The sequence below is a fragment of the Austrofundulus limnaeus genome, unplaced genomic scaffold, assembly GCF_001266775.1.
Source record: "Austrofundulus limnaeus strain Quisiro unplaced genomic scaffold, Austrofundulus_limnaeus-1.0 Scaffold40, whole genome shotgun sequence".
NCBI classification, from domain to species: domain Eukaryota; kingdom Metazoa; phylum Chordata; class Actinopteri; order Cyprinodontiformes; family Rivulidae; genus Austrofundulus; species Austrofundulus limnaeus.
In genome coordinates, this window is record NW_013952442.1 from 1,746,279 (window position 1) to 1,774,254 (window position 27,976).

At 38.4% G+C, this 27,976-nt stretch overlaps 4 protein-coding genes across 5 annotated transcripts in view; 2 read left to right on the forward strand and 2 right to left on the reverse strand.

The window, feature by feature from the left end:
• The first annotated feature begins 2,328 nt into the window (after positions 1–2,328).
• Positions 2,329–11,186, forward strand: si:cabz01068815.1 (solute carrier family 51 subunit beta). 2 transcript variants are annotated; one of them, XM_014007227.1, is made up of 6 exons: positions 2,329–2,375; positions 5,009–5,050; positions 5,142–5,528; positions 7,123–7,239; positions 10,461–10,551; positions 10,634–11,186. In XM_014007227.1, exons 2-6 carry the CDS (start codon positions 5,011–5,013, stop codon positions 10,932–10,934), a joined length of 936 nt encoding a protein of 311 aa, XP_013862681.1. In that variant the 5' UTR covers positions 2,329–2,375; positions 5,009–5,010; the 3' UTR covers positions 10,935–11,186. The 2 variants fall into 2 exon arrangements, with proteins under 2 accessions (XP_013862681.1, XP_013862680.1); XM_014007226.1 differs by lacking the exon at positions 2,329–2,375 and adding an exon at positions 2,711–2,753.
• A 1,666-nt stretch (positions 11,187–12,852) lies between these two features.
• On the reverse strand, positions 12,853–18,377 carry rasl12 (RAS-like, family 12). Its single transcript, XM_014007228.1, has 5 exons — positions 18,049–18,377; positions 17,628–17,684; positions 16,362–16,435; positions 15,025–15,230; positions 12,853–13,500 (listed from the first exon to the last, which is right to left on the reverse strand). Exons 1-5 carry the CDS (start codon positions 18,128–18,130, stop codon positions 13,152–13,154), a joined length of 768 nt encoding a protein of 255 aa, XP_013862682.1. The 5' UTR covers positions 18,131–18,377; the 3' UTR covers positions 12,853–13,151.
• A 2,378-nt stretch (positions 18,378–20,755) lies between these two features.
• kbtbd13a (kelch repeat and BTB domain containing 13a) lies at positions 20,756–24,168 on the forward strand. The gene has a single exon (XM_014007230.1). The coding sequence runs from the start codon at positions 21,046–21,048 to the stop codon at positions 22,537–22,539; it is 1,494 nt and encodes a 497-aa protein (XP_013862684.1). The 5' UTR covers positions 20,756–21,045; the 3' UTR covers positions 22,540–24,168.
• Positions 24,169–24,574: 406 nt separating this feature from the next.
• ubap1lb (ubiquitin associated protein 1-like b) overlaps positions 24,575–27,976 on the reverse strand; it is an 8,282-nt gene continuing 4,880 nt past the window's right edge. Inside the window, exons 4-6 of the mRNA XM_014007231.1 lie at positions 26,536–26,721; positions 25,247–25,348; positions 24,575–25,132 (exon numbers count right to left, since the gene is read on the reverse strand). Coding sequence (XP_013862685.1) covers positions 24,998–25,132; positions 25,247–25,348; positions 26,536–26,721 — 423 coding nt within the window. The 3' untranslated portion in view covers positions 24,575–24,997. The remainder of the gene's footprint in view (positions 25,133–25,246; positions 25,349–26,535; positions 26,722–27,976) is intronic.

Genomic DNA, 27,976 nt, shown 5'->3' on the forward strand with positions numbered 1-27,976 from the left:
CTATCTTTCACCTTTTAATTTTTTATCATAAATTTAGAGTTTATAATTGATATAAAAACGAATTTCATATTAAATTATGAATTAAAAAAGGTTTTTTTTCCTTTGGCAGACCAGACGTAATCACGCACAGGCCACATTTGGCCTGCAGGCCTTGAGTTTGGCACATGGCTTACTAAATCTTGTTCTGTCCTTTACTGCGTTTTTTTTTTTTTTTTTTTACCCATTCATGTAAACACTCAGCATCTTCTGTCTTATTTATGGACATCCTGGGGAGCTGAAAATTTTACACTTTTAATAAGTCCACAGGGTTGCATCAGACAAATAGTCAGCCAAAGCGTCACCAGTGCAGTAACTCTTGGGGGCCCATGGGAGGTGCACTGATCTCTGCTCAGGGCTTTCATATCGCAGCGCCACATCTGCATAATTCAGGTGTCATGGCTTATCTGTTTGTCGTACTTATACTTATAAATAAAATGGTGTACTTTTCCTTTCTTTTCCTGAAACAATAAAACTTGTCTTCACACCCTGCAATAAAGATTAAACTCTTTAACAGTCGAATGTCGCAGCGTTTTTAGTTGTTTTTTCTCCCCCATTCAGGCAGGCGTTTGACCGATGAGTCACCTACCTCGACAAACAGAAGAAGCCAAGGTAACTACGAGGCTGTCTAAACAGTAACCACATAACAAGGTCAAAGACCCGTTAATGGAGCTGACTCTGCCTGCTTTTAAAAGCTCTGCCGTGACTTAGCGAGAGCCAGATTCAGTTTAATTACACGTCTGCGTATTATTCACAACTCAGTGACCGCTTGAGTCGAGGCAGCTCTTGTTTATTCACGACTGTTCGTTTCATTACATGTGAATTCAATGAACAGAAAGACGGAGTGTAGAGGTCTGGGGAACAGACAACACAAACAAAATGAAAAATAATGATTGTTTTATTTCAGTTGATGAAACGATTGATTGAAATCAACAGTAAGCCTACTCCACAAAAACTTCAAACCCCAGAGACAAAAAAAATTTTGCATCAACTTGTAGATTTTTTTTTGTTGTAAATAAAATGCACAAAAATAAAACACTCAAAAAACATATTTAATGGATTTAATTTTAAAAAATATGTCATCTGGTTCCACTTGATTGAATTGAGTAAATATATCACATTTACTTAAAGAAAATATAAAGTAAATGTGTTACTTTTACTCAGTTTATTTGAGTGGAACCAGTTAAGAAAATGTTTTTAAATAAACCACTAAATATGTTTTTCTGAGTGCATGACCTKCTACCTTTCACACCAGAGTTTTAGATTAAGATCCCTTTATCTTGTCATCATAGTCAAGCCTTTAAAATGATGTTGTATACAATCGCATAAAAAACTTCAGTGATGTCACTCAGAATGTTAGAGCTCAGAGTGCACACTCGAAAAACTGATGTTGGATTTTCTCAAACAAATTATGTCAACTGTAACATTAAGCAATTTTTTATATTTACGTTCAAAGTAAATGTGAAGTAAATGCATTACATCAGTTCAGTTGGATGGAACTCATTGACATAATTTAAGTAAATCCACCACATCTGTTTTTTTTTTTTTGTTTTTGTTTTTTTGAGTGGGAGATGAATGACTCTCAGCTACCAAATCAAACTTTAGCTCCAAATTTGCAAATGTGACAAATTTCTGTGTATTTTTTCTGTTAGCTAAGGCGGTTTAGTTGTGGTGGCTGTCTGGAATCAGGAGTTAAGTGCCAGTAAGATATTTTGCTAACAGACAAACAAAGCTGAGTCCAAGAGTTGATGTATAGTTTTAAGGAAAGACCTCACACAAAGTGCAATGTTCAGAGAATGTGTTGGGAGTACATTTCAGCTGCATGCCCTGCTGAACTTTAGCTCAGTGTCTGTAAATCTGTTTTTATGTTTAATAAAGTCAGTTTCCACCTTATCTTAAGTTGTAGATGTGTGTATAAAGATGAGACATTTTGCTAACAGACAGACGAAGCTGACTCCAGCAAATAATTATATATATATTTTTAAAGACCAGATGCATTCAGTTACTCATTTTAAGTCAACATCTGTTAAACTGAGTGAGTTATAGTTTGAGTTTTGCTTCGCTGTGCCGGCTACGCTGAATTAGATTAACTCCAGCAGGTTGTCAATTAAAGATCTAGATTCAGTGAAACTTTCTGAAGGTTCTGCAACAATAAAGCGGTTACGAGTTTTTACACACACTTTTCAAAAGAGACAAGGAAGTGAGGTACTGATGTGCAGACTGACTCCTCCCTGTGAACTTTGGAAAGTATTTTTTTCTGTTGTTAACTTTATGTGCTGCACAGTTAACCATTCCCTCCTTCTCACCTCTGCCAGACTCGCAGCACCGCTGAGTACAGAGTGAGTAGAGCAAAGGAATTGAAAATAAGCAGCAGAGCAGCACTGATGGGATTCAGAAAAGGGGGCTAGATAAATATTTGCTGTGCCTGATGTGATGTTTTGTAGTTTGTGTTCATCTGTTCTCTTCCAGGAGGTTCCCGCTGAGAGGAAAGTTGTTTCTGTCACAGCTTGTTAACCTGCTGCTTATTAGCATTTCTAACTGTTTCAGATTCACCAGGTGCTGAGCTTTGTTTTCCCCCCGTCTTGGAAAATGGGAATAAAGTGTGGAATGATGTGAGGGGTCAAAATGTGGGCTCGGCTGAAGATTAGACGGCCTATTCCGTTGATCTTTTTCCCTCTGATAATTACTCATGAACCAGAGCCACCTTAACAAAGGAGGTAATTCACATTGCTGCAAAAAAAGGTGGGGGGAACTGCTTGGGTTTCATCCAGGTGGGCTAATTTATTTATTTAATTATTTAATATCATTTTGAGTTCAACACTTTTGCGTCTGCTCAGGACATATTATTCAGATGCAGCCACACAACAACAAATGCACAAAAAACAACTGCAACAGCACCAAAAGCTTTATAATTCTCATCCATGCATGATGCATGTTGGAGATTATTTAAACCTTTTACATGAGCTGCTTCTCCCTTACCTGTGAGATTTAAAAAAAAGAGCTCAAGAGTTTGTGTTTCAAAGTCATCATAAATATGATCTAAACATTTCTGTCTGCCAGATGTCTAAAGAAAAGTCATTATAGGTAAGATGTCCACATAATGTTTCCTTCAAGGTTTCCTGCTTTTTAAAAAAAAAAAGWAAAAAAATTGCTCTTATTTGTTCAGCGTATTTGCCAGACAAGATGAGAACCTTCACTGTCCAACAAACATTTGTTGTTTCTGTAAAACCCACACATATGCAAATGTTGGGCAAGTTTTTCACAAAATGTAATGGCAATGTAGAATGTGGACTTATATGCTGTGAAAATGACACTAACTCAAACAATGTATATTTTTAATATCTAGATTTAAGTAAATGTTGAGTAATTGTCAACCTAGTCGTGGGTTTTTAACTCCTCATCCTAACCATCTGCTGGCGAGAAAGGAAGACACGAAATGTCTTCCTGCAGTAGAAGGGCTCTGTAAATCTTTCAGTGCAGATTCTCAGTCAATCGTGTCATGACAATCCTGTGTTAAAATAGAAGCGCCGCACTTTCATTCTCCGTTCTTTGAGATGTTTTACTTCTGTAATTATACATAAAGTCTGAATAACTTGAGTTAAAGTGTGCACTCAGCTGCCTGTTTGCTGCAAGCCCTCTGTCAGGTTAGTGCAGCGACTGAACTGAGAAGAAACTCTTGATGTTAGACTGCCATCCTCTGGACACCCGCCCACATAGGACCCTCAGCTCACAAACAAGCACCCTATAAGGTTTTAGACAACTTGTAAAATTTATGAAAAGTTTGTCCAACACTAAAAATGCCTAAGCTGAAAATGGAATTGGAAAAAAAATCTACGGGAATGCTAATAGCATAATCAAATAGCCAGTATGTGTAAAATGTTCATAATTTGTTTAAAACATTACAGAGCGACGGGGTCTTAAAAGCTCACAAACATTTGTTTATCAGTTTAAAGATAACAGATTCAGTACAGATAGAAGTGTTACATTTTTTGCCAACCTCAAAAGAAAGTTTGGGAAATTCAAAAGCTCATTAGCCAAAAAAAATGTTAAGACATAAAGCACAGTGCTGCTGGGTTTGACAAAAGAAATAACCACAACTAATTACACAAACACCTCATATGTGTTGTCAAGCATGGTGGTTGAGGGGTGATGATTTGGACACAGGACCTGAGCCGCCCTGCAGTCAGCCATGAATGTCTCTGTAGACCAAAGTATTCTAGAGGCAATTTAGAGGCCACCAGCTGAAGTCGGATCATGACACAACTGAATAATGGCCCCAAATCTAGCAACAAAAGTGGCTGAAAACCAAAAATGAATAAAGATGCTGCAATGGTCAAATCAATGACCAGGCCTCAACCTGACTCTGATGCTGTGGTTTGGACCTTTAACGAGCTGTGCAGAAACACAAGTCAGCAAACTTTGATGAAAAGAAGCATTGTTGTAAAGGTCCTGAGAAACCTTTTCACACAGAAAACAACCACTTTGAGTTTTTTTTCTGAGAAAGGTAGACAAGCTTTTGAATTGTAAGGTGTCCTTCCATTCTGATCTTTTTGTATTTGTGCTTTGTTTTGGTGAAGAAACAGTGACATGCCAGCTCAGGAACATAAGTGACTTAACAAAGACCCCCAGGATCCTGTTTCTAAATGCCCCGTTATGGTGGGAGCAGTTGAGGGCTGAGACATGTCAGTGATTTAAACAGATAAAATCATGTAATAAAAGTTGTCTCGATTCTTTCTTATATCAAATTTTGAAGCTTATAATAAGCATAGAGTGTGTTTGGGAAAAGAAATTGAAACTGATAAAAGCCAGAGTCAGACTCTGCTGGATCTGCTGAGGGAAAAGCCAAATTGTCAGCTTGCACAATAAAATTATAAGTGGCCAAACAAAAAAAGATTGAAATGACTTAAAAGTTTCAAACGTCATGAAAATTGGTCGCTTTAAATTCTAATAACACTTCTTTATCCTTCATTAGACATGATCGGTGTCTGGATTTTACTGTTCCTCCTCGTCTCAGGTGAGCTTCAAAAAATTTAAAAAAATGTTTGAATTGAGTTTATAAATCAGCATCCTTGAAGCTAATGTTGCCACATTTCCCCCTCCTGCAGGGGGAGGGACGTTCATGATCTACGACCGAGAGCACAGCCTGTGTCTGGAGGACTCTGAGGACACAGGTGAAGTTCTCTTGAAAAGATGCAACCTGGACTCAGGCTTTCAGCAGTGGGTCTGGGTCAGTCAGGGCGTTCTGATGTGCATCGCGTCGTCCAGATGCTTGTCGGCCCAGCAGAGCGACTCGGTCCACACCCGGCCCTGCCTTGAGTCCGACGTGCAGCACCCTGCGGGGTTACTGTGGGACTGCGAGGGCGGCAGACTCATCAGCAGAAGCACGTYGTTGCTGCTGTCGACCGACGGACTGCGTCTGATCCTCGCAAAGAGCAGCAAACATGCGAAGTGGAGATCTGTGGAGGAGGGAGACATCTGCCAGGACARGCTCAGTAAGTCTCTGCAGGACTGCTGAACAAAAGTGGACCGTTTAAATTTAAAGTTTTGGCATTTTTTTCACAACAGCCATCGGTGTAGTTTCAGGGGGGGTTGTGGGGTTATGACCCCCACAATAATTTGATCCAGTCAACATACCCCCCCACCCACACACACAAACAAATAATAAAATGACATAATTTGCTCTAACACAATAGAAATTAACTGGTTCCGTACACAGCTGTGTCTCTCTTGTTGTCTTTAGGTAACTCTGACCTGATTTAAAAATTTACGATATCATATCTGTAGATTTAAGCTTAATTGCTGAAAACGACATGCAGGGATTTAGTCTGCTCTTGTCACAGTGTGGCTGTTTTTGTGGAGGCATGTGTTGTCCGTTTTCCTAGCCAAATTGTAGTGCACCAGGGAAATACGTACAGTATATACTCTTGGAAAATTGAAAAAAATCGAGTTATATCGCATAATATGTCCTAAAAATTTAAATATTTGTTACCCTTAGAAAAAAAATGTAAGCCTTTTCTGAACTGACATGGAACAGAAAAGGTGCAGGGTAAATACAAACAAATTTAAAAAGTTTATGAAATCACAGTTAAAGCATTACAATGTATTTTTTACAACAAATTATCCTGAATCCTTGAACAAAAGTAAACAATTCAATGAATAAATACATAAATAGATAGCAAGCATAACCACCCCTACTGCCAAATGGTTGACCTAAAGTTACGCCCTTGATGACATCTGAAGCTCAGTTTGACAAGAAGTGACAGAAATGGTCCTTTTATTTCTCTAAAAGTGGCAGCAATGCAGTTCAAAAATACTTTTATTGTGAAGTCCTGTTTCCAATTAACTTTTTATCCTCAGGCAGATGATCTTAGCCATTTGTTGATAATTAATCAACATGAGCGATGATTAAAGTGGCTGTTTCATTATGTTGCCATGATACTGATTGAGTGAGCAGCAGGTAACAGAGCATCATCCTCTCAGGATATTTGTCCAGTTTTTCACACTTTGTCATCTAATCCTTTTTGTGTGATTTTAAAAGTGTTCCATTACAGGTGAAGAAAAGATTCTTAGAGGAAAAGCTTCAAATCTAATATTTAGAAAAAAGGGCTTAGGATCCTTCAATGATCATCTGACCTCTCTGCAGATATCTGTGGCATGTTTCATAGATTCGCAGCACATATTCATGTTGACTAAACTATACACTGTATTTTACCCATATTAGCAAATTTGTCAGTTCTATGGAGCTTATTTCTCGAAAACAGGTTTATTTTGCTGTTAGCAGCTCTGATGAGAAATTTGTAAATGTGACTGAAATCAATTGGGAGAGAACATGAACTAGAACAAGACTAAAAGTTACTTTATTTCCAAGTTTTGTTTAAAAAATAGTAATTTGTTTCATGGTCAACCTGACTCCAGAACAAGAAGCAGATAATAGATGAATTGATGGATGAAAATATTTTCCAATGCATTTACTAATACAAAAGTGTACTAATAATAAGCCTTTAGAGACCTTTCTAGCAGCCTGAGCCTGGTGATAAATGGTAAGAATAGTTTGTTTCATGGCATCTGGTGTGTTTTTCTCCTCAGGACTCAAGAGGGCCTCCGATGACCCATTTGAGGAGACCGAGGAGCCTGCAGGAGACCTGGCACTCATGACGAAGGAACAGAGAGAGTATCTCCTCTGGTATTACCGCACAGAGGACTGTGAGTACCGCTGTGACTCAAAATATGTAAAATTCTGTAGGAGTGAGCTTAAGGTGAATTAAGCTTTTCCCACATCTCTCATACACAAGGTTATGAGGAAACTTTTACCAAGGTATTTCTCATTACTTGTTAATATCTTGACTGTGCGAAGTGAAAAGTGACCCAATAAGTGAACGTTCAGACGAGTTCAAGTTGATTCATAAAAGACTATGCAATCATTTATTTACACAAATTGAACAGATCATAAGTTACACCTGATTGTGGTTATTCCTATGACAAGCGTCAGAGTTGAATAAGATAAAACCCACGTCCGAATTTCAATTCACATCAACTCAGATTACTTATATAGAACAGTAAAACGTCAGTTCTGATGTYAACAACCAAACAATTTTACTGGCACTTTTAGCTTAAGTTTTGGCAAATTAARAACAAGGAAAGGAGGGAAGTAAGATTAGTATGTTACCATGACTTTTACTTTTACCAAAGTGTGGGTCAACTGGAACTGCACGTCTTTTCTAAGCTCAGGTTGACACGTGCCACATGACACGTCACTCCGAACACATCAGCTTTACCTGATGATGTCTTCTTAAGGCACACTCGGGGTAGGAGCTGGCTCGCCTCCGATCAGTCAGGGAACTGATGTCGGCTCGCTTACCGGTCATTGGCGAACAGGTGTCTTTACAGGTAACTTGCGTCTGTTTCAGTCCAAGCCAGAAAAATTCAAGCTGTATCCGGTTCCTCTTTCCAAAATAAAATCTCCCCTCGGGAGTTAAAAACACTCAGAGGCTCGAAGCCTCAATTTGGTACCATCGGCAGGCGTGCCGGGTCCCTAGCTGTGAAGTCTTCCCTGGTTAGCTCATGGGATCAGATTTAAAGCCAAACTGGGTTTTCTCCAGGGAGAATTCCAGCTGACTTCCTCGGTTGGAATCAGGAAGAAGAGTGTGCCGCTCAAAGCCGTCCGGGTTAGTAAAAGAAACGGACGAACTTTGGTTCCGCCCTCAGGCTTAGAGATGAGTCAGAGAAAGAAAGATAAAGATTTGCCAGCCAGCGCCAGCCCAAGGTTAAAATTCTGTGGCTGTTCAACAACAGGATATGATAAACTCTTTTCAGCTTCCTTCTGATAGACTAAGAGAAATCACTGCAAAACATTTATGATGRTTAATTAACATTTCTGTTTTATAATTAGTTCTGAACCTTCTGTTAGTCCATGTAAATGAAAGATTTTCTCAGGAAAAATCCACAATTATATTACTGTGTTCACAGTAAAATAAAAACAGTGATTTACATAAAAACACAATGAAAACATTGTAATCAGATTCTCTATGATTTTTATACCATTATTAATCTTTAAGGCACGATAAAAGAAAAGAATTGGTTCCACTTTTCCTGTGACAGTCATTATCATGATTTAACAAATGCATAAACATTCTTAGTTAAACAACAAATGAATCACGAACAGAAGAGATTGTTCTGTCCATTATCTGATTAAGAGAACTGAGGAGTTCTCCTCTACGGTTGGAATGACCTGTCATGGCCTAAATAGAGTTCAGTTTGTGACAGAGTTCCTGTCCCCTCGTCAGGCCTGTCCAAGGCCTGCTTCGAGGCAGTAAATCTTGTTTCTTCAATCGAGGTGACCCTTACAATTCAAAGAAAAGATGAATGATTTAAACCTATCCAAAATCTGATTAAAAAAAAAACTTATTGTGATGAACCAAACTATAATAGTTTCATGATTTTCCTGCTGGAGACTGGAAGTAAGGTGCAGTTGCTGGTTGGTTTGACAAAACAGGCTTTTTTGAAGGAGTTGACATAAAAAACACATGTTTAACATGAAAAGGTCAAATTGAGGATTCACTGGTAAGATGCTTTCTTTTGAAGGCAAATATGTTTTCTGATAGCAGCTTTTTTAAGATTCATGTTTGTGGAACATTTCTGTTGTTAAYGTGTTTTAATGACAAAAAAATCAGAATTGTTTTGTTTTGACTGACTCATCAAGATTTTCTACAGTTAAGTTTTTTAGTTTAGTGTAGCTTATTCATTTTATTTCATTTAAAACACACAAAATACATTCAAAAAACAAAAATTGTAACAAAATGAAATAAAATATAATCAAATGAAAGGAAAGGTAGCAGAAGAAGAAAAAAATCTTATCTGCCCCCATTTTCAAAAATAACATTAAATTCAACAGTGATAATCAAAAAAATGGTTAAAATCAGTATATTGTCAATAAATCTTCAATTAACAGAATAAAACAAAAAAAGCTTACTCATTTTGTGAGCAACAATTTGTATTAATAATAATAAACCAGAATATAAATACATTTGATCAAGTCAGTTTTGAAGGAATAAAATGAGTGAACACATCAAAATTTCTTTTTTTACCTACTCTGTACACTCTAAAAATATTCACTTGGCTCAATTTAAAAAAATCCACTCATTTTTTTTAAAATTACAAACATTGCCTAAATATAATTTTAGGTTCGGCTAACTCATCTGGTTTAGCAAACCAACATGATTTACTTTGACCTTCCAAAGCATTATTAAGTTGAAGGAATGTAATATTAATTTAGATTTTTTTTGTCATTTTAAGTTGACAAATTATATTAATTGAGTGACTATAACTTCTCTTTTTGAAATCCTGTATATCCTACTCACTCATCACATAAAGCATAGTCATTATTATCATTGCACAAGCCTGAAACTGAACATAGAAAGACATGTTATACAGAGACAAAACTAATAATAAAGTAATTATTGCATGTTTGACCCATGGGAAGAAACTGTTTTTGAATCATGCATTTATTTAGAATATATGACATTTCTTTTTAAAGTTCCTAAAATAACTTTTCTTGTTGTACAATTTTAATATTTTGAGTTGCTGAATGATGTCATAAATGTTTTTTTCAATGTACTCAAATATTTATTTTTGTGGTGCTCTGTTTTTTAAAAATTATCAGCCAACTCACTGAAACATCTAAAACTTTATTTTTTTATGCTGAAAATTTGTTGTTAAGTTTTACCAACAAACATAATGAAACCTTTTTTTAGGTTTGCCTTTTTTGTAGTATTTTAGGGTGACATGGACTCAAAGTACAGAAAGCTAAAAGGCTATTTCTCTATTGCTTTTTGATTCATTATTACGCACTGCCCCTAACAYTGAAGAGGAAATTACAATTGTAAGAAAAAAAAACAATATTACAATGTGTTGTGTTGTTGTTGCAGCCACCACGTGGACGTTTGTGCTTCTGGGCGTGGCCTTCATCTGTCTGCTCATTGGGTTTCTGCTGTTAGGAATGGGAGCGGTGGCCAATAAGTATGAAGTTAAACAATTATCTGTCTGTAAATGAACGTATCAAATGCAACTCTAAAGGTTGCCTGTCTTTTTTTGCCTGCAGGAGCAGAAAAAAGATAGCGAAATACAAAGCAGCTGCATCACTGGTTAGGAGGAGTGAAGGTGAGGAGCAGCAGGTCCTTTCACCTCACAAAGACAACGTGCACGATGGGCTGCTGCAAGAACACAAGTACCCCATCATCGAGGGCGACGCCGGCACGCTGGCAGCAGGAGACATCGTGGTCACGTGGAAAGACGGCAACACCTCCTGCCTGTACTCAGATCCTCCTGTGGAGGAGAAACAGGAGGAGGAGGTGCCAGCTGTGGAGCACGAGGCTTGTGATGAAGTGAAGACCACAGATTGATCAGCAGCAGGAGCAGCTTTTCACCATTTATAAAGTTTGTTTTACTTCAGGTTTGATGGACTGTAATGTTCTTGTACATGATAATAATCATTAACAAACATCTGGAATGAAATGATCTTTTTTTAGCAAAATCTTTATCTTCTGTACAATCAATGCATGTTACTGTCGTTTTAATGACGAGTTTCCATTTAGGGTGTGTCTTATTAATGTTTACTAATACAGTGCATTAAAAAAATCATTTCATCACATTTATGTGTTGTTTCTTCTTGTAATTTATCATCAGATAGATCCCTAACATCAGATGTCTGTTTTGATATTGCTTACAGACTGGCTGTCTTTTAGTGTCAACAGGTCCAAAGAGAGTTTCTGTTCTGGGTCAGACGGTAGAACTGACTGACAAATTTCACATTTATCAGTTCATCAGAGGGTTTATTAGCAAACAGTGCTTACAATCAGATTATTTTTTTTATAAAAATAGTATTATTTTATTGTAAATACTAGTGCATGCCAGTTGATTTCAAGCTGAGACGGTCCTTTCATGACTGATCTTCTTCTGGTGAGGCCTCATTGTGCTGTTGTGCTGGCTCATACATGGATGGATCAGTAATTTCACAGCTCTACTTTGTTTTCCATTGCTTGTAGATAAATCATCCTCTAAATCCCTGAAACTTCCTCCACTTAAAACATCCTCACTCGCGACACAAGCACACTGTTCTGCCTGTGCTGCATTCCTTATTTGACATCATCAGCCTTTGGCAATCATTGGCTGTGTCATTGGGGGTGTTTCCATACCTGGGTGGTTATATCTTTTTTTTGGCCTGACTTTGAAATAACATAACCATCATACTCTACTACAGTCATCACACTTTGAGAGCACTTGGGACTGTAACAGTAGGTGTCGGCCTTTAAGCGCTGTTTCTTCATTTCTCTTGATGTTATGGCAGCACCTTTTACAGCCACTTATTAAGAAGCCAACATAAAACAAAGTATGAGTCAACGACTTTATTTGTAACCAAGGGAACTAGGGGTGCGGAAAGTACTGCAGCACCCCACGGTGGCTGCCAAAGAACATGAGTACCCAACAAACACAGGGTCAAGAAATAATGAAGAAAAAAACAACAGGTTTCATTATTAGTGCTATGTATAAATATGTGTGGTACAAAAATACAATTATAAATTCTGACTCATTTATTTAAAGTATACAGTGAAAACAATTTGATACAAACCAGACTGCAGCAGGCTGGTGGTGCATACTTTATCACTGCCCACGCTGAAAGTCATCATAACTCGCTCAATTTATTTATTCCTTTTTTAGCAGATTGCTTTGTTGGAGAAGTCTAACTTTATTTATAATACTTGGAAATGTGGGTGCATTCAAATAAAACTGATATTTTTTTTAATACCGCAGTCTAATCTTTTCTTTTCTTGACGACAATGTTGGTACACCACCTATTCTTCTCATTTATTCAGAATAAGACTAAGCTGTAAATATAATTTTCTTTATCTGCTTCTGTTTTCTTTATTTTCATTTGGACATTGATAAAGATGTATTCATAACAGAGGTATGCTCACAACGAACTCTTAAAATGCAGAAGTTTCAGTTGACTTCACAATGTTCTGCATGTGAAGATGTTGACTAAATCACGCATTATCAAGTTGTTTGTTTGTTATGTTATGTTGAAGTAGCAGAAAAAGAGATTTGCAGTCATGTTTTGTAAGTGTTCAGTAGATTGTCCCCCATCTAAGCTGTCTCAAAATGAATTTTGGTCACTTTTTACCAGGACATATTTTGAAAATTAAATGTCAAAGTTTGTTTTATTTAACATTTTAATTAATTTACACTTTGAGCAGTCTTGGAGAAGAAAATGAACATACAGTTTGGATTATGTATTTATAATTTTACTTATGAGTCAAAAAAATCAGGTACATGTTGAAAATGAAACAGCATTTCTATTAATCCATTTTAATTAGGATTATGGAACACAATTGCTTCCATATCTGACATCTTCCTTTATTTAAAAAATGTATTTCTCATTTTATGTTTGTGACACATGAAGTAACAAACATAGAACAGGCGCTCACACATGCAGAGGAGCATTTTCAGTCCGTTTTTCTGATGTGCTCCAGCTCATCCTCCCCTCTGCCACAGAGGGTTGAGTCAAGTCTCACTCGTAACAGTTGAGGGACTGGAAACACAAGGTCAGGGTCCAGAAAGCGTCAGAAGATCTTGAAGCCTTTGAGCAAGGTGAGGGTGGGGGCTCTCCGTTTGCTCTGGGCCCTGGACGTCTTCACGGTGACCAGCTTGGCAGTGGCGGGGGCCGGCAGCTCCTTGTAGCACGGGGTTGTGAAGGAGGGGACGCTGAGCAGCGCTTTGTCCTCGCTGACGTAGACGGGACGGATCAAACTGACACGCTCGCCGCCGCCGCCGCCGCCGTCCCTCTTCGCCCTCCTCACCGCCTCGTGGAAAACGTGCTGCACGGAGTGGAAGTCCCTGCAGGCCGACACCTCAAAGAATAAACAGCCGAAATGAGCGGCCAAGGCCTCCCCGTCACACTGGCTCACCTGTCTGAAAAGGACACACAAGTGTTCCTAAGAGTTTGTGGCTATTTCTTTTATTTTGTTTTTGAGTTTAATAAAATGGACCAGAAGAAGGCTCACACCATTTTGCTTTTGGCGGTTTCTGTTGGGGATCCACTTCCTGTTCAACATCAGCATTCAGACAGACGGCCTCAGCCTCGCAATCTATTTAAACACTCATTGATTTGATGCAGCGTTTATCAGAGATCTGTCACTTCCTAAAGAGGCTTGAATCAATTTCATCTCATCAGGCAGAGGAAATTTTAATTTGATGGCGAGGAGGATGAATAAACATGGCTGAGCACTTGCTTTTTTTTTGTTTGACAAGCAATATTCAAAGAGGTTGGCGTGTTTTCTTGCCCCACTGTGATAATTACCTCTGTTTCAAGCTGAAATGAAACCCACCCTGTACATTAGGAAATATGCCCCTGTTTCCAGTTAACTCTTGATTTTTTTCAGCACAAATTTAAAGTTTAATGGTCTTTAAATTCCATTTAGATGTTGTTTTGGTTTCTCGGGCACATGGGAGTGGGCCTGTGTCAAATTTAATTGTTTCTCAAAAGCTTCATGTCTCAATGGATACAACAAAACAGAAATTTTCTTTTTTTCACCAAAAAAATTTTTTTCGGTGGGGACACGTGTCAAGCTCAAGGCCCGTGGGCCAAATGTGGCCTCCGACGACATTTTATGTGCGAGAGCTTAAAAGTGTGTGAATGTCTTAAAATAAGCTAATGCTGATTGAAAGTCAGTAATAACCATATACTACATCTCCCATAATGCATTTTGATTATTTTACTCACAAAATGATGGCACTCCACGAGGTGGAGCTGCACTGGGCTAAAGTTAGCCAACAACTGGCTAAATTCATTGCTACTTTTACTTTTGCCAGCTGCCCAGTTGAATGGGAAGTGAGAATTCCCCAATTACAAATCATAAATTTAAACTGGAATGCCCCCTCCAGTGGAAATTCTCCAATGGAAAGTTGGACAGTTCAGAATTTAAGACAGCTGCTTTCTGCTAGAACTCAACAGTGAGTAAAACTCTTACTTTTACTTTTAACACTTTTCCTGTTTGATTTATTTCACATTTAGTCATGTAATACTTTCAGTGTTTATAAGAGGACGGGTTAAAACACTGTTTCTATGCAGGAAATACCAGGTAGAGCTCGATTATTGCTTATTAGCAGTGCTCAGCCACAGAGGAGATGAGGAATGTGATGTTTTGTGTTTAGTCAAAGTTAAACATCGAAGTTAATTACAACTGGCCCTTTGAGGGCCACCATTTTATAATGTGGCCCGCAGTGGAAATGTGTTGGACACTGGGTTAGGAGATGCAAACAGAGCAGAAAATTTCAGTTTTTGAACCATTTAGTGTAGTCTAGATGGAGTTTGTGCTCCTCTTTTTTTCTTTTTATTAACAGTTTGTCCTGAACCCTGAAAATAAACTCTGTATCCAGAAGAACACAACAAACACTAACTGATAATAAAAAATACACTCATCTACCCAGACCTACACAGGGGATACCAGCCTGTATCTGTCCATGTCCAGCTTGTTGCCCAGCAGGATGATGGGAGTTTGTGGACTGAAGGTTTTGTTGTGCAGAGAAAGTGTCTTCAGGTAGAGCTGACAGCCTCTGAAGCTCTCCATGACATTGATGCTGTAGACCACAAGGAAAGCATTGGCCCAGGACAGATACCGCTCACAATTCACTGGGCCCTCCTGCACACACACACACACACACACACACACACACACNCACACACACACACACACACACACACACACACACACACACACAGAGCGAGAGAGAGAAAGTGGCAATGAAAAATCATGGTCCAGTCCAAGAAATAAAGACTCCAAAGGATTTATTATCATCCGAATGCTTTCTGGGCTTTTTGGTCACTAAAAAATAAAATAAAATAAAAACTCTTTTTGACATTCATAAAATAAAACACATATATAAATGTACTTTAACTGCTGTTTTGGGCCACGCTGAAATATTTTATGATTTGTGTGTAAAGAAAAGCTCGGACAGCAAAACTTTTACTACTTTGAAATTCTGCCTCAGAGAACATGAAGTTGAAGAAGTTGAATTTTGTCCCATCTACACGCCAACACATTTCAAAATGTGCAATAACAGCAGGTATTTGTTCAGGTTTTCCTAATAATCTAACCTTTGGATTTTAAAGAGAAGAACTTTGACTTGCTCTGTCGGTCAGATCCTGCAGGTGAACCTGATTTACAAAGGGAAGTTTCTAATTATAGTTTCCAGCAGCACAGTGACAAGATCCTATGTTTTAATCTTGATAAAATATTACTGTTAATTATTAGTGTTGTAAGAAAAGCTCTGATGCTTGAGAATTTGGACCCATGAGGCAGCTTGACCCAATACTGTTGCAATAAATAACAAATGAAAATGACTAGGATCAATTGTTCCTGTTAATGAAAACATATCTCTTTTTTTCTTTAGTTAAAAAATGTAAAGAAATTAGATTATTTTTCTTTCTGCCTTTTTTATTTTTATTTTATTTGCTGTGGTTTGTCTTTGCCAGGGTCTCACCAACAATTTCACCAGCAGAGGGGGGGCTTAATCTAGAAATGAGTGTTACAGTTAGCTGCTAATGAAAGTTTAAATGTCCATTTATGGAACAATACATAGTGTTCTCATCAAGATGTCAAAACATCACAAGAAAATCAAACATAAGAAAAGTGTACTGATTATCACTGTCCAAGAATAATCAAAAGGATGATTGCCACTTCAACACACACATCTGATATAAATATTAATCCAAACATATCACTGGTATTTTATGGATTTGTGTAATCTTTGCCTCACTGAGATGTTCCTACCTGGTCGCAGGTGTCCATCACTCTCACTGTCACCGGCTGGTGGTCCACAATTTCCTCTGATGAATAAATGTCCTCTAAAAAGATGCAAAGGACCGAAAAACTATCAACATTTTCACAAAAGACCAAATACTCTGCAGTGAATGTAAAATAGTTCTCACACTTTTAAATAATCTACCAACAGAAAATGTGACTGACAAATATTAAATAAAATATATTTAATCTGATACAGAAAACTTATTTTTAAGAGATCATTAAATTTACAACAGCCCACATATTGTGTAGGTATTTTTACTAATTACATCATAATTTAAGACAATTATAAGCTTACTTTTAAGTGCATAATAGTGGGGAAATGGTTTTAGCAGCGGAAAGCAGGAACACTTTTAGAAGTTTCCATGTTGGTTTTTGGAAACATCCCAGCCCTGAGAACTCAGACGGACAGCTGACCTTTTAGTTTAAGGGTTTCCTAACCCGTTTTTTTTTTTTCTGAACCACAAATTAACTGCGACACAGACCTTTGACCTGACTAACGCTGGCTGACGTACACAAACATAGCTAATGAGCCAATTAAACCAAAAAATAAACTGTTTTTATTTCATTTATGACTACTTCCTTTGCCTCTTGTCAATAAAATTATAATCTGAGTAGCTGTTGTAAATTTAAAATTGATTTGTGAGTCTAATCTCAGAACTCCCTAATCAATGTTTTACAACCCAAACCTACAGCTTTGGATGGCACCTGATGACAGACACTGTCCACTGCAGGAAGCACACTGACTGGGCCGATTTCAAATAACATTTTAACACAAATATGGGAAAGGTTAAAGTATGAACAAACATTGCACATTTTAAAATGTCATGTTTATGTTGCTTTATGTGAGCAAATATTGTGAYGAGACAGAGCTGTAATCAAAATAAAGGCAACTTAAAAGAGTCTTTACATCAGCTGCATTGTGACATTTGTTATTGGACACTGACTGGACGGTTTGGACTAAAATGATCAATTATATTCCACAAACATTTTAAATGTAATCTACAGACAAGTCTTGTTTTGTTATTACATTTTTTATTTCATTTTAATGTCCTTTGGTAAAAAAAAAAAATCATCACAGTAAGGGCATATTTAATTAAATAGATTATTTTTAGTAGAATTCTCACTTCTGGTTAGACTAATTAGGCTGTAGAGACAACACATGTGTAAATGAAAATCAACTTTACTCATTTTCTGTTGTTTTTTATTATTATAATTATAAAAAAGGAGGCTTACCTAGATAAGGGTCGTATTCACTGATGAACCGTTTTGTGAGAAATTTCACTGTGAGTGCTGTAAAATAGACATCAAAAAAGTGTGTGAGAGTGGCTGCGGAGCCTCAGGGGATTGAGGGGGGGGGGGGGGCAGTCAGAGTCCTGAGAAAAATCATTGCTACATAAATAAACACATTTACTCTCAGGATTTATGGAACTGTTTATCCGATGAGGCGAACTCTCATTAAAAAGCTTTAATTTCAACGTTATTACTCTTGTTGTTTGAATCAAACACAATAATTAATACTGGGTTACTAAAAATAGCAAAAACAATTATGATGCAGACTGCGCAGACTTGTGATTTCATTTCCAGCAAAAGAAGTCATTTCCAAGAACAAAAATGCAGATTCTACTGTTATCCAATGAAGATTTAAAAATCTGACCTGATTTCCCGCAGCCCATGGCACCGAGCAGCACCAGGTTACATTCAGGACACGACTTCGCCTTTCCAAACATCACTGACATGGTTAGAGTCAGACTTTTTTTTTTATTTCCAGTAGTTGTCCTCGAAGAGAGCTGATAAAAATAAAGTGTTTAAATGTCCACACAGAACAGCCAGGACTGAAAAATACATCTTCTCTTTGCAAAGAAAAACAAAACTTAATAGGAAGGGAGGACTGATGTGACTCCAGACCCACTGTGAATCTGCTGCTCCCAGTCCAGGAGAAGTAGTGTCGTGTGCAGCTAATGCACCCATCTCTCCATTTTAGGCAAAAAAAAAAAAAAGACTTCAAACAGATCCAGCAAAAGCTGGACTAAAGTAAATGAAGATGTCTGATGACTCACTGCACAGAGGTTATTTAGACTTAGAGGAGATTTGTACAGCTGGATGTTAGTATAATGTTACTCATGAGAGGCCTCAAACATCCTTCTGTTCACATTTTTGTAGCTGAGTTTGTTTTCCCTCCGCACAGGAACAGATGCAGATGCACTGGAGGACATCTTCTGTAAATCTTTAAAGCCCCCATTCTAATTACACACAAAACTATATTTTACTTTTAATTATCAACATGAGAAAAAATATGTTGTTAGCATTGTATTTTGTTTTAACTTGAAATGCATAAAAACAGGATGAATCCAGAGAGTTCTGCCATGTTGTTTTGATGAGGTTTATTTGTAAATTAGCTTGATAAATGACACACTAAATCTTTCCATACATGTATATACTGCAGATCAAACTTTGTAGTGTGGCAAAAATATTCGCTCATGTTTTATTGCTTCACAACCTGGAGATTGAAAGGATTTTCCAATTAATTTCTCGTCCACTCATCCATTTTCTTTGCCCACTTTTTCTTCCCCGGGTCACAGAGAGCTGCTGCCTTTGTCAAGCAGTCAGTGTGTGAGAGGCGGGGTACACCCTGGACATGTTGCAAGTGCATCACAGAGCCACATAGAGACACAATCTCACTTACAACCAGGGGCAATTTAGTTACAAATCAGGGGCAGGGCCAGGCGGGTGGCGAGGGTGATACTTGCCACCCTGAGAACCTGACAGAGGTATATTAAATACATGAAATAAATAAGTAAAAGTGAAAATACCTTAGCAGAAAATGACTTTGGTAAAAACGAATTTCACTGAGAAGAAAAGTACTTAAGTAAAAGTCATAAAACTGCGCACAATAAGCAGGCAAGTAAAAGTACTTTTCCACACTCTAAAAAATGAAGTGTTAAAATGTACTAAACCAAACTGGCTCCAGATGAGTAAACTGAGCAAGTTACGCATTTTCTTTTAAAGAAAATACTGTATCTAACTTATTCTACTAGGCGAAATGGAAAAAGTCATTAAGTAAACTCCACACTTAATTTTTTAGAGTGCATAAACAACTTTTTTTCCTGGTGAAGAATGATGAGTTCATCACATTTAAATCTGTAAGGTGTTAAAATGTAAAGCATAGAAGTGAAAATGTAATATTTATGTTTTGAATGTAACAAAATAAAAGTTAAAGTTATGATAATTTTTTGGCAAAATGAAAAATCTTCTAAAAAATTACTTATGTACTGCAACAAAGAAAATACACCCTTGGAACCTGATTGGGCATCCCAGTTGATTGACAAGTCACAGCATGTGACACTGATTAGAGTAAATCAGATACAGAGTCTGTGAAGCAGCTGTCTTGTCTGGCATTTAGAAACCCTGTCAGTGTGTCAAAGAAAAGAACTTTTCTGAACCACTAATAACATTAGTGTGTCTGTATGTTAGAAAATAGAGACTGAGACAGTTCGATAAATAAAAATGTATGTGTTATGAAAATTGCTCTGACCTGGTACCAGGTTCATAAAACAGAATAGTTCATTTGTACTTGGCCCCATGAAAAAGCATTGGCCACTCGCATAAACGACTAGCTCTGCCACTGTAACCAAATAGTCTAACATGCATATCTTTGGTCTGTGGGAGAAAACAGGTGTACCCAGTTAAACCCCACACCTGCATAGGGATCGTGCAAAACCTCATTAACTACTGTTTTACCACCTGTTTTATGTTTACATTCTATTGTTTCCTTTCAATTTTGTTTAACTTTTAAACTCAGAAAGGTCAAAAATAGATTTCAAGGCTTTCAATGTCATCTTAGACATGTCATACTTTTACTTTAATTTCATACTTCAGGGTTTTTGTTTGTTTGTTTGTTTGTTTGTTTGTTTGTTTGTTTGTTTGTTTGTTTGTTTGTTTGTTTGTTTGTTTGTTTGTTTGTTTGTTTGTTTGTTTTGTCATAGGAATTTNTTTGTTTGTTTGTTTGTTTGTTTGTTTGTTTGTTTGTTTGTTTGTTTGTTTGTTTGTTTGTTTGTTTGTTTGTTTGTTTGTTTGTTTGTTTGATAAATGAGACCCCAATCCAGAAGAAGAAACAGGATTCATATTAAACAACTGTGCAGACCCTGTTTCCACTTTACTTTTACATTTTGCAGTTAAAGATGGTTCAGTCATTAAAACAAACAATGACTAAGTCCTACATGCTTCAAGAAGTCTAGCTGTCCTCTGAAAAGACTGAGTGTTGAAGTATATCCTGACCCAGGGAACTGAATCCATTGTTTTGTTCATTTGCAGCTGACACTCAAGGTCAGACCTTCAGCTGTTCCAAAACTGTCAGGCACAAACACAGAGGGAATTATTCGCACATTTACGGCCTCCATGCCATCATCCAGCTCATCTTTCTGCACTGGCTGCATGTCATCACAATGCACATGGTCTGTGTGACACACTGGCTGCAGCTGCTATGTTTAGAAGTTGTTCTCAGAGCTGTGAAAACACAATGGACACCCAGCTAGAGACAGATTGCTCTAAGATTGAATACTCTCACATTTAAAAAAAAAAAAAGGTCATGCGCTGTGGTTTTGGTTGGATCAAACTCCTCTTGGAATAACCTTGGAGTCTGCCAGGAGACCTGATGAAGGACTGTGGCATGGAAGTGTTGAAGTCCAGCTGCTCCTCGTCGAGAGGCTGTGAAGCCTCAGGCAGACTGAGGGTCAACATTAACGGCAGCGTTTTCACAACTGATAAGGCCACTGTCATTGAAAGCTGTGAGTACTTCAGAGCTCTGTTCCAGTCAGGAATGAGAGAGTGCAACCAGGAGGAGATCCAGCTGCAGTCCATCGGAGCTTTGGGATTTCTGGTCCTGCTGCAAGTGCTCCGTGGAGAGCGACCCGTGCTCGACAGCGACCAGATTGTGGAAGCCATTGAGTGCACAGCTTTCCTCCAGGTTTCAGCTCTCACCAAACACTTGATCAGCATTATCAGCTCTGACAACTGTGTGCTCATGTACCACACAGCCTCCACCTACGGAGTGTGGGAGCTATCCCACCACTCAGCTTTATTCATCAGAGACATGTACGCTGAATTGAAGGAGGAGGTGCACACCTTGCCCAGGAAACTAGTAGAATACATTGAATCACTTTTCCCAAGCAGCTACATGGCAGTGTGCAGCCACTCTCCCTCCTCTGAGCTGCTGCACGACATCCAGAGGACGGTCTGCTACCTGGACGAGGAGCAAAACAAGTGGAGGATCCTCACACATCTACCTCCCAGCGCCAGCACTACCATGGCAGGTGTGGCCGTTCTCGACAACAAGCTGTACATCATCGGAGGGGTGCGGGATATGAGTAAGAAGGTGGTGGAGGCTGGATTCTGTTATAACCCAAACGATAACTCTTGGTCCACCATCTGTGGCCCTCAGCAGTTGCGGTACGACTTCACACTGATAGGTCTAGAGGGCTGCTTGTACGCTCTGGGAGGGAAAAACAACATGAAAGTCCTCTCATCTGTGGAGCACTTCAGGGTGTCTGAGGGGAGCTGGGGTTTTGACTGTCCCCTGCCTTGCCCAGCTGCCTCCGTAGTGTCTACTGTAGCCAGGAACAGGATTTTTATCTGTCTCTGGAGAGGAAAGGGGGCCACAGATATTTATGAGTATGTACCTGAAGAAGATCAGTGGATTCTGGTCACTACCCTCATTCGTCAGCATAGTTATGGTCTGTACATGGTGGCTCATAAGGATAACCTGTATGTGATGCGTAACGGACCTTGCGAAGACTTCTTACTGTGTGTGATGGACTGCTACAATCTCACTTTAGGTCAGTGGACGGCTTTGTCGGGTCAGTACGGAAACAGCAAGGGCTCTCTGTTCACCGCTGTGGTCAGAGGGAACTCTGTGTTCACCCTCAGCAGACATGTGACCACTGAGTACACTGTGGAAGAAAACAGGTGGACAGTGAAACGTCAGATGGAAGGTTTTGGCAGGATTGGATCCATATACACGTTTCTGATGAGGCTTCCTAAACCCACTGTTTCTCTCATGGAAAACTGTCCAGATTTGACAACAAAACAAACGATCAGAAACCTCAGTGAATGTTCCAGGTTGTCCTTAGAGTGCTCTGATAACCTTTAAGAGACGCTCCTCTTCATTTGTTTTGGTTATTTTCAAAGGACGAAATTTTATAAAGAAGGGCAAACTAAAGCAAAGAATCTGTGGATTTTGATGCCAAAAAGCAGAATTTAGAGTTGAACAAAATAATGCATCTCTGACATTCTGTATTTTATCACGAGACGAGTGCTACTTTTCATGAATGTTTGCTTTCTCACAAGCTCAGCCTAGATCACAGAGGTTGACTGTAATCGGAGAAAACAGATTGATACCCTGTATAATTAGAACACATGGTCTAAAAGATCTGAATGTTCAGTTCTGTTGATGTTTTCCCAAAAGTTTTTGCATCCAATTACTCATGACGACATCCCCACCATGACCTACACCTGTCATATCACATCTATTTTCCTTAAAGCCCCCTTTCCTACTCCCAAGCCAAGCTGTGTGTGCCTTGCTACACCCCAAGTTTTAAAACGTTCAAATGGACTTGTTTTGGTGCCAACACCTTCGATGTAAAACCAATCTTCATGGTATATCTAGATGATTATTTCTGTCACGTCTGTTCCTGTGATGCCATCCTTCATCCTAATCCTGTTTTATTTACTTAGCATGATTCTTGGACTGTTAGGATGAGGCTGCATGCATCTTGTCTACTCCAGGTTGTTAGCATAGGCATGAGGTTATCGTTGACAGTTCTGCCTCAAATCCTCTGTGACTGAGCCACACCGATGCATACATGGGCCCCACATCATGGATTCACAGTCACCATGTTGCACTTTAGACGCTGATACGATGCCTCCATGATGGTGAACAAGACAACCTCGCAACCGTATTTTTGAAGCTTGAAACTCTCTGTGACCTATCAAGTTTGGTCACTCTTAAAGGGAAGCCCACTGAGTTTAATACTCACTGGTAGACCTTAGTAAGACCCTCCCACAAATACCTTATTCAGGCAGATTTTGTGGACTGGGTTGTCATCCTGTGTGAAGGGATATTTTAAAAATGTATGCACATATATTCAAACTGCAGCTTTTGTGTTTTACAGTGAAAGGCTTCCTGCTGGAAAATGTGAAACAATAAATCTTGAGGTAATGAGACATGATGCCGGAACTGTACAGCAGTATGAGAATTGTTCTTTACAGTGTATGGCAGCTAAGGCTCATTGATGGTTATACTTTGTGTTTAAATGAACACATTGTGCTAGACAGCACAACGTTCAGAGTAATGCATTTCTGCAGGATGCCTGGTTTATTTGTACAAAAAAGTTTGTGTGCCTTGCTGAGACAGCAGAGTTCAACAGCCTGTAACACAAGAAAGGAATGCAGTAATATGGATTTTAGTATGTTTTAAACATCAGCATTGATGCTAATCTTGTACGTTCAAAGTCTAATCTTAATCAGGTACTTAACAGTGTGTGAAGCAGAACCAGGAGTTCCCAGAAAGGTGTGTGTTAAACCCACTTGTGTTTTTTTTTCAATGGAAATACAAACAGGAGTAACTTGCTTACAACCTGAATTCCATCCTGTTTCCTTGCTGTACTGCATGTATCCATTCACAGTACATCTTAGTTCTGTCTCTTCCAGAAAAAAAGAAGAAATAACAGCAGAAGTAAGTAAGTAAATAAGTAAATAAGTAAATAAATAAATATGTGAATTTGAGACTGATAAATATTTCTTTTTCTCGTTTCATTTTTTCTTGTTTCATCATTTTTGTCATGATATCACTGGTCTCGTTCCGCTCATGGTAATTTCTAATCAGTCTGTATTTCACTGATGTGCAGCCTCATGTGTTGTTTGCTTTTCAGAGTATTGCACACAAATCCATCTGCATTGGTTGAAAATCTTGAATATTTCATCTATTGAACTTAAAATGATGAAAATGGATGCAACTATGCAACTATGGTCCTGGGCTTTACAACCATTGGCTTGTTTTAAATGTTGCAGAGGAATTTCGGCTTCATTTGCATGTTGTTGCACCGGACACATGATATTTTTACATCAACATGAAACATCTTTGTAACAATTCATGACTGCAACGCACATGTAAAAACAGCCACAAATATTTTTACTATACTATATTTATTCTAAAAAGAACAATCCTCAAGAAGTTAAATTGTCAAATGTTTGTGTTGTCAGATACACATTTTGTAACAAAGCACATTTTTTGTTAATTTATAACCTTGATAAATTCGTGCACATTTACAGTATTACAACAGCTAGAATTTCTTTAGAGAACAAGAGTTTAAACAGATTGATTTTGTACCAAAAACATAWGAGGGGTATAAATTATTTTAAGGAAGTCATGAATACAATAATATAGTTTACAAATAAACAAATGTGTAAAAAAAAGAAAATGAGGATTCTACTTTAATGCTGCCATATTTGTTCAAGTGATAAAAAAGTGTTTGATGTGATTTATTAATGTTTTTTATCACATGTTTCTGGGGTAAATRATTCAGGTTATCTGCAGCCACTGATTTTTGTCATGCCACGCGCATCATCAGCTCCTCGAGCGCCCGCTCTCTGTGGTTTTCGTGGACCAGCAGAACTTCTTTAATGGCGTTCAGCTGGAAGCCCATCTCGTTGAACTGACTCAGCAGGTGCAGGAACTCCTCGGCCTGAACACACAGAGATCCTGGAATTGAACTGACCTCGTCAGAGGGAGAGTGTTGAGACTTCCAGACCTGCGCGTGTTTTTTTTTTTGTTTGTTTTTTGTTTTTACATGCCTTACCTTTGTCTCGCAGTTTTGAAACATCTCCAGTGCTTCTTCTACTTGAGCCATGTCGTAACCCAGCTGACACAGGTGGTCACAGGCCACCAGGTAACTCAAAATCTGCAGACAGAGAAACAGATTCGTTAACGGGGGTCCCATGACATCTGTTTCTTCCTACTGGTGATTTGAGAAAACAAAGCTAACAACCCAACGAGGCAATCTCTTCACTGCTCTGTCGTTAGACCAGATTTTATGAAATTACACTTCCTTATGCAAAACGTGGTCTGTAGGCTGAAACTAGGGATCAATTTGAATGTATTATATATTAATCTGCTGATCATTTACTTGTACAATCTATGGACGTTTTAATATTTAGTTTTAACTGTAAGAAACAGAGTTATTACCCTGAAGCACAAACTCGGTTCTTGACCCCATCTGAGCAACACTTTCTTTAATGGTTTAAATCTTTGGGCAATTTTTATAGCATAAAGGGAAACAAGCTGATTATTTCATATACTCATTTCTTGTACTTCATTTAGTTCACTTCATTCAGTTTTGTTTTGTTTTTTTTCCCTGACTGAACATCTCTTCAGCCTGCCTGGTGTCTTCTGTGAGTATCTGACTGAGCTGAGGAGCTGAAGCCTTTTTCTCTGAAACACAATCTGTGTGAGACATGGTGACACCACAGTTTCCAGAACAACGACACACTCTCACAATAACACACTCTGTAAATCAGTAGTCTAGCTGACAAAGTGCAACTTACGTTTTTTTTTTTTTTGCACAGATATCAGCATGTGTTAACGCAGCTGCTTAAAAACACTGAAATGTAACAACTTTAATGGTTACAGTATGTTATGATAGATCTGTTACTCTTGTTCGTAGATGTAACTTTTTCTTCTGTTACTTTTTTCCCATCATGTTCATCCTGCTGTTTGAGTTTTTCTGCTCTGAGCAGAGGGGAGTTCATGTCATGGGAAAACACACAATACAGATGGAGYTGTGGAAGTCTGTGCTCTATTTTTACTTCGGCTTAAACCAGCTCAGTGTTCTGTATTTGTGTTTCAGCCACAGGCCCACCCACAGCTCAGCCCCGTGGTTTTATTRCTATTTTTGAATCATCTATTCTTTTGTTTAAACTCTCAGCAGTGATAATAATAAAAAAAAGAGAAATGCAGTTAAGTCGGACAAAAACCACTAATGTTATTAACAGTACATATACAGGGTTGTGAAAAGATTTTGGCTGCTGTGGCGACTAAAACAACGGTGGTATCTCCTGCAGCCTGAGCTTTGTTGGATCTGACTCTGACCTGATCCGGAGTCTGCTGCCCTGTCCTCTGCAGAGCGATGATAGCAGTGTGGAGAGGGTAGCCTCGAGCAGTGATGGCCCCCAGCAGCTCCCTCTCCTCTGGGCTCAGAGCCGACAGGAGCTCTGCAGATGAGTCCACAGCACAGGTGGTGCTGGGGGCTCTGCGGGAGTCTGGTCTGTGAGGCGTCTGAGAGATRGCAGAAAGAAAACACAAGTCGAGCACTTTAACGTGGTCGTAATGAATGAGATTCTGACAGCCGCAGTCAAACATTTAGCTTTGCTGAGAAACACAGACGATTCGCACTTTCTAATCCCCGTCAGCCTTTAATAACCTGTCTGACTTTGTGCTGCTTATTTTTAGACCTTAGATCCCTGAAAGCATTTTGGAAATGTGAAGTGCAAAAATAAATAGATRAATAAACCYAGATGCTGAGAATTGATCTGCTCTTTCAAATAACAGGGTTGGCAATCGTACAAGAATTACAAGACATTTAGTGTGTGCGCCTCGAGAGGTTAAATCTGTACCTGCCGGCCTATAAATGCACTCGGAGGGTTGTGGTGCTGACGGTATTCTTAGTGATCCCGTGTGGTGCCGCTTAGAAGAGTGGATTTATTGTGAAGCTCAGGAGAGAGGGTAAATCCCTGAGGTTTATCGTGTCCTTACAGTAACTCTTGAGAAACACAGATCTTTCATCCACGGGTCACATTGATGGCACAACAAAGGCCTTATAAAGCACGGAGGCACGCTRGGAGTCATCTTGTTACTAAATCTGCTTCAGCTCCCTTTTTGGTATTACATTAAACCAAGATGGTTTCTACACTGCAAAAAAAAACAAAATTAAAAAAAGAAGAAAGCTGTGTTTTTATACATTGATGTTAAGATGACTTTGTTTCTAAAAGGTGTGAGTTCAACCAGAATAAAAGTGCATCATTTTATTGAAATACTAATGGTTTATGGTCAGTGTGAGGTCTGTTTTTTTTAAAGCTCCTAATCAAGTCCAAGTGCTGAACTTGTTCAAAGACAGAGACTGAATGAAGCTTGCTGAATGTTTAGCGCCATCTGCTGGTTTATTTTAGGGTTTGGAGACATTTTTAGATGCTTGCAAGCTTTTTGTGCTGCAGAGTTTGAAGTTTAGCTTTACTAAAATGTCTTCCTTATGATATTATCTTGCAGATTATGTATAAGGCTCATGAAAAAAATACATTTAAACATCCAGTTATATTTTGTTAAGAGAGAAATTCTTATCATCTTAAAGGACTTGAGATGTTTCTGAAACCTAAAATTCGAACAAACTTGAAGGATCGATGTACTTTTCTGTTCAAGGAATAAGATTGTGGAATAATCTGGAAAATGGTTATAAAAATGCCGGTTCAATATATTTCTTTAAGAGAATGACAAAAATAAGTTTGTTAAAGAAATATGAAATTGTATAGTGTTTATC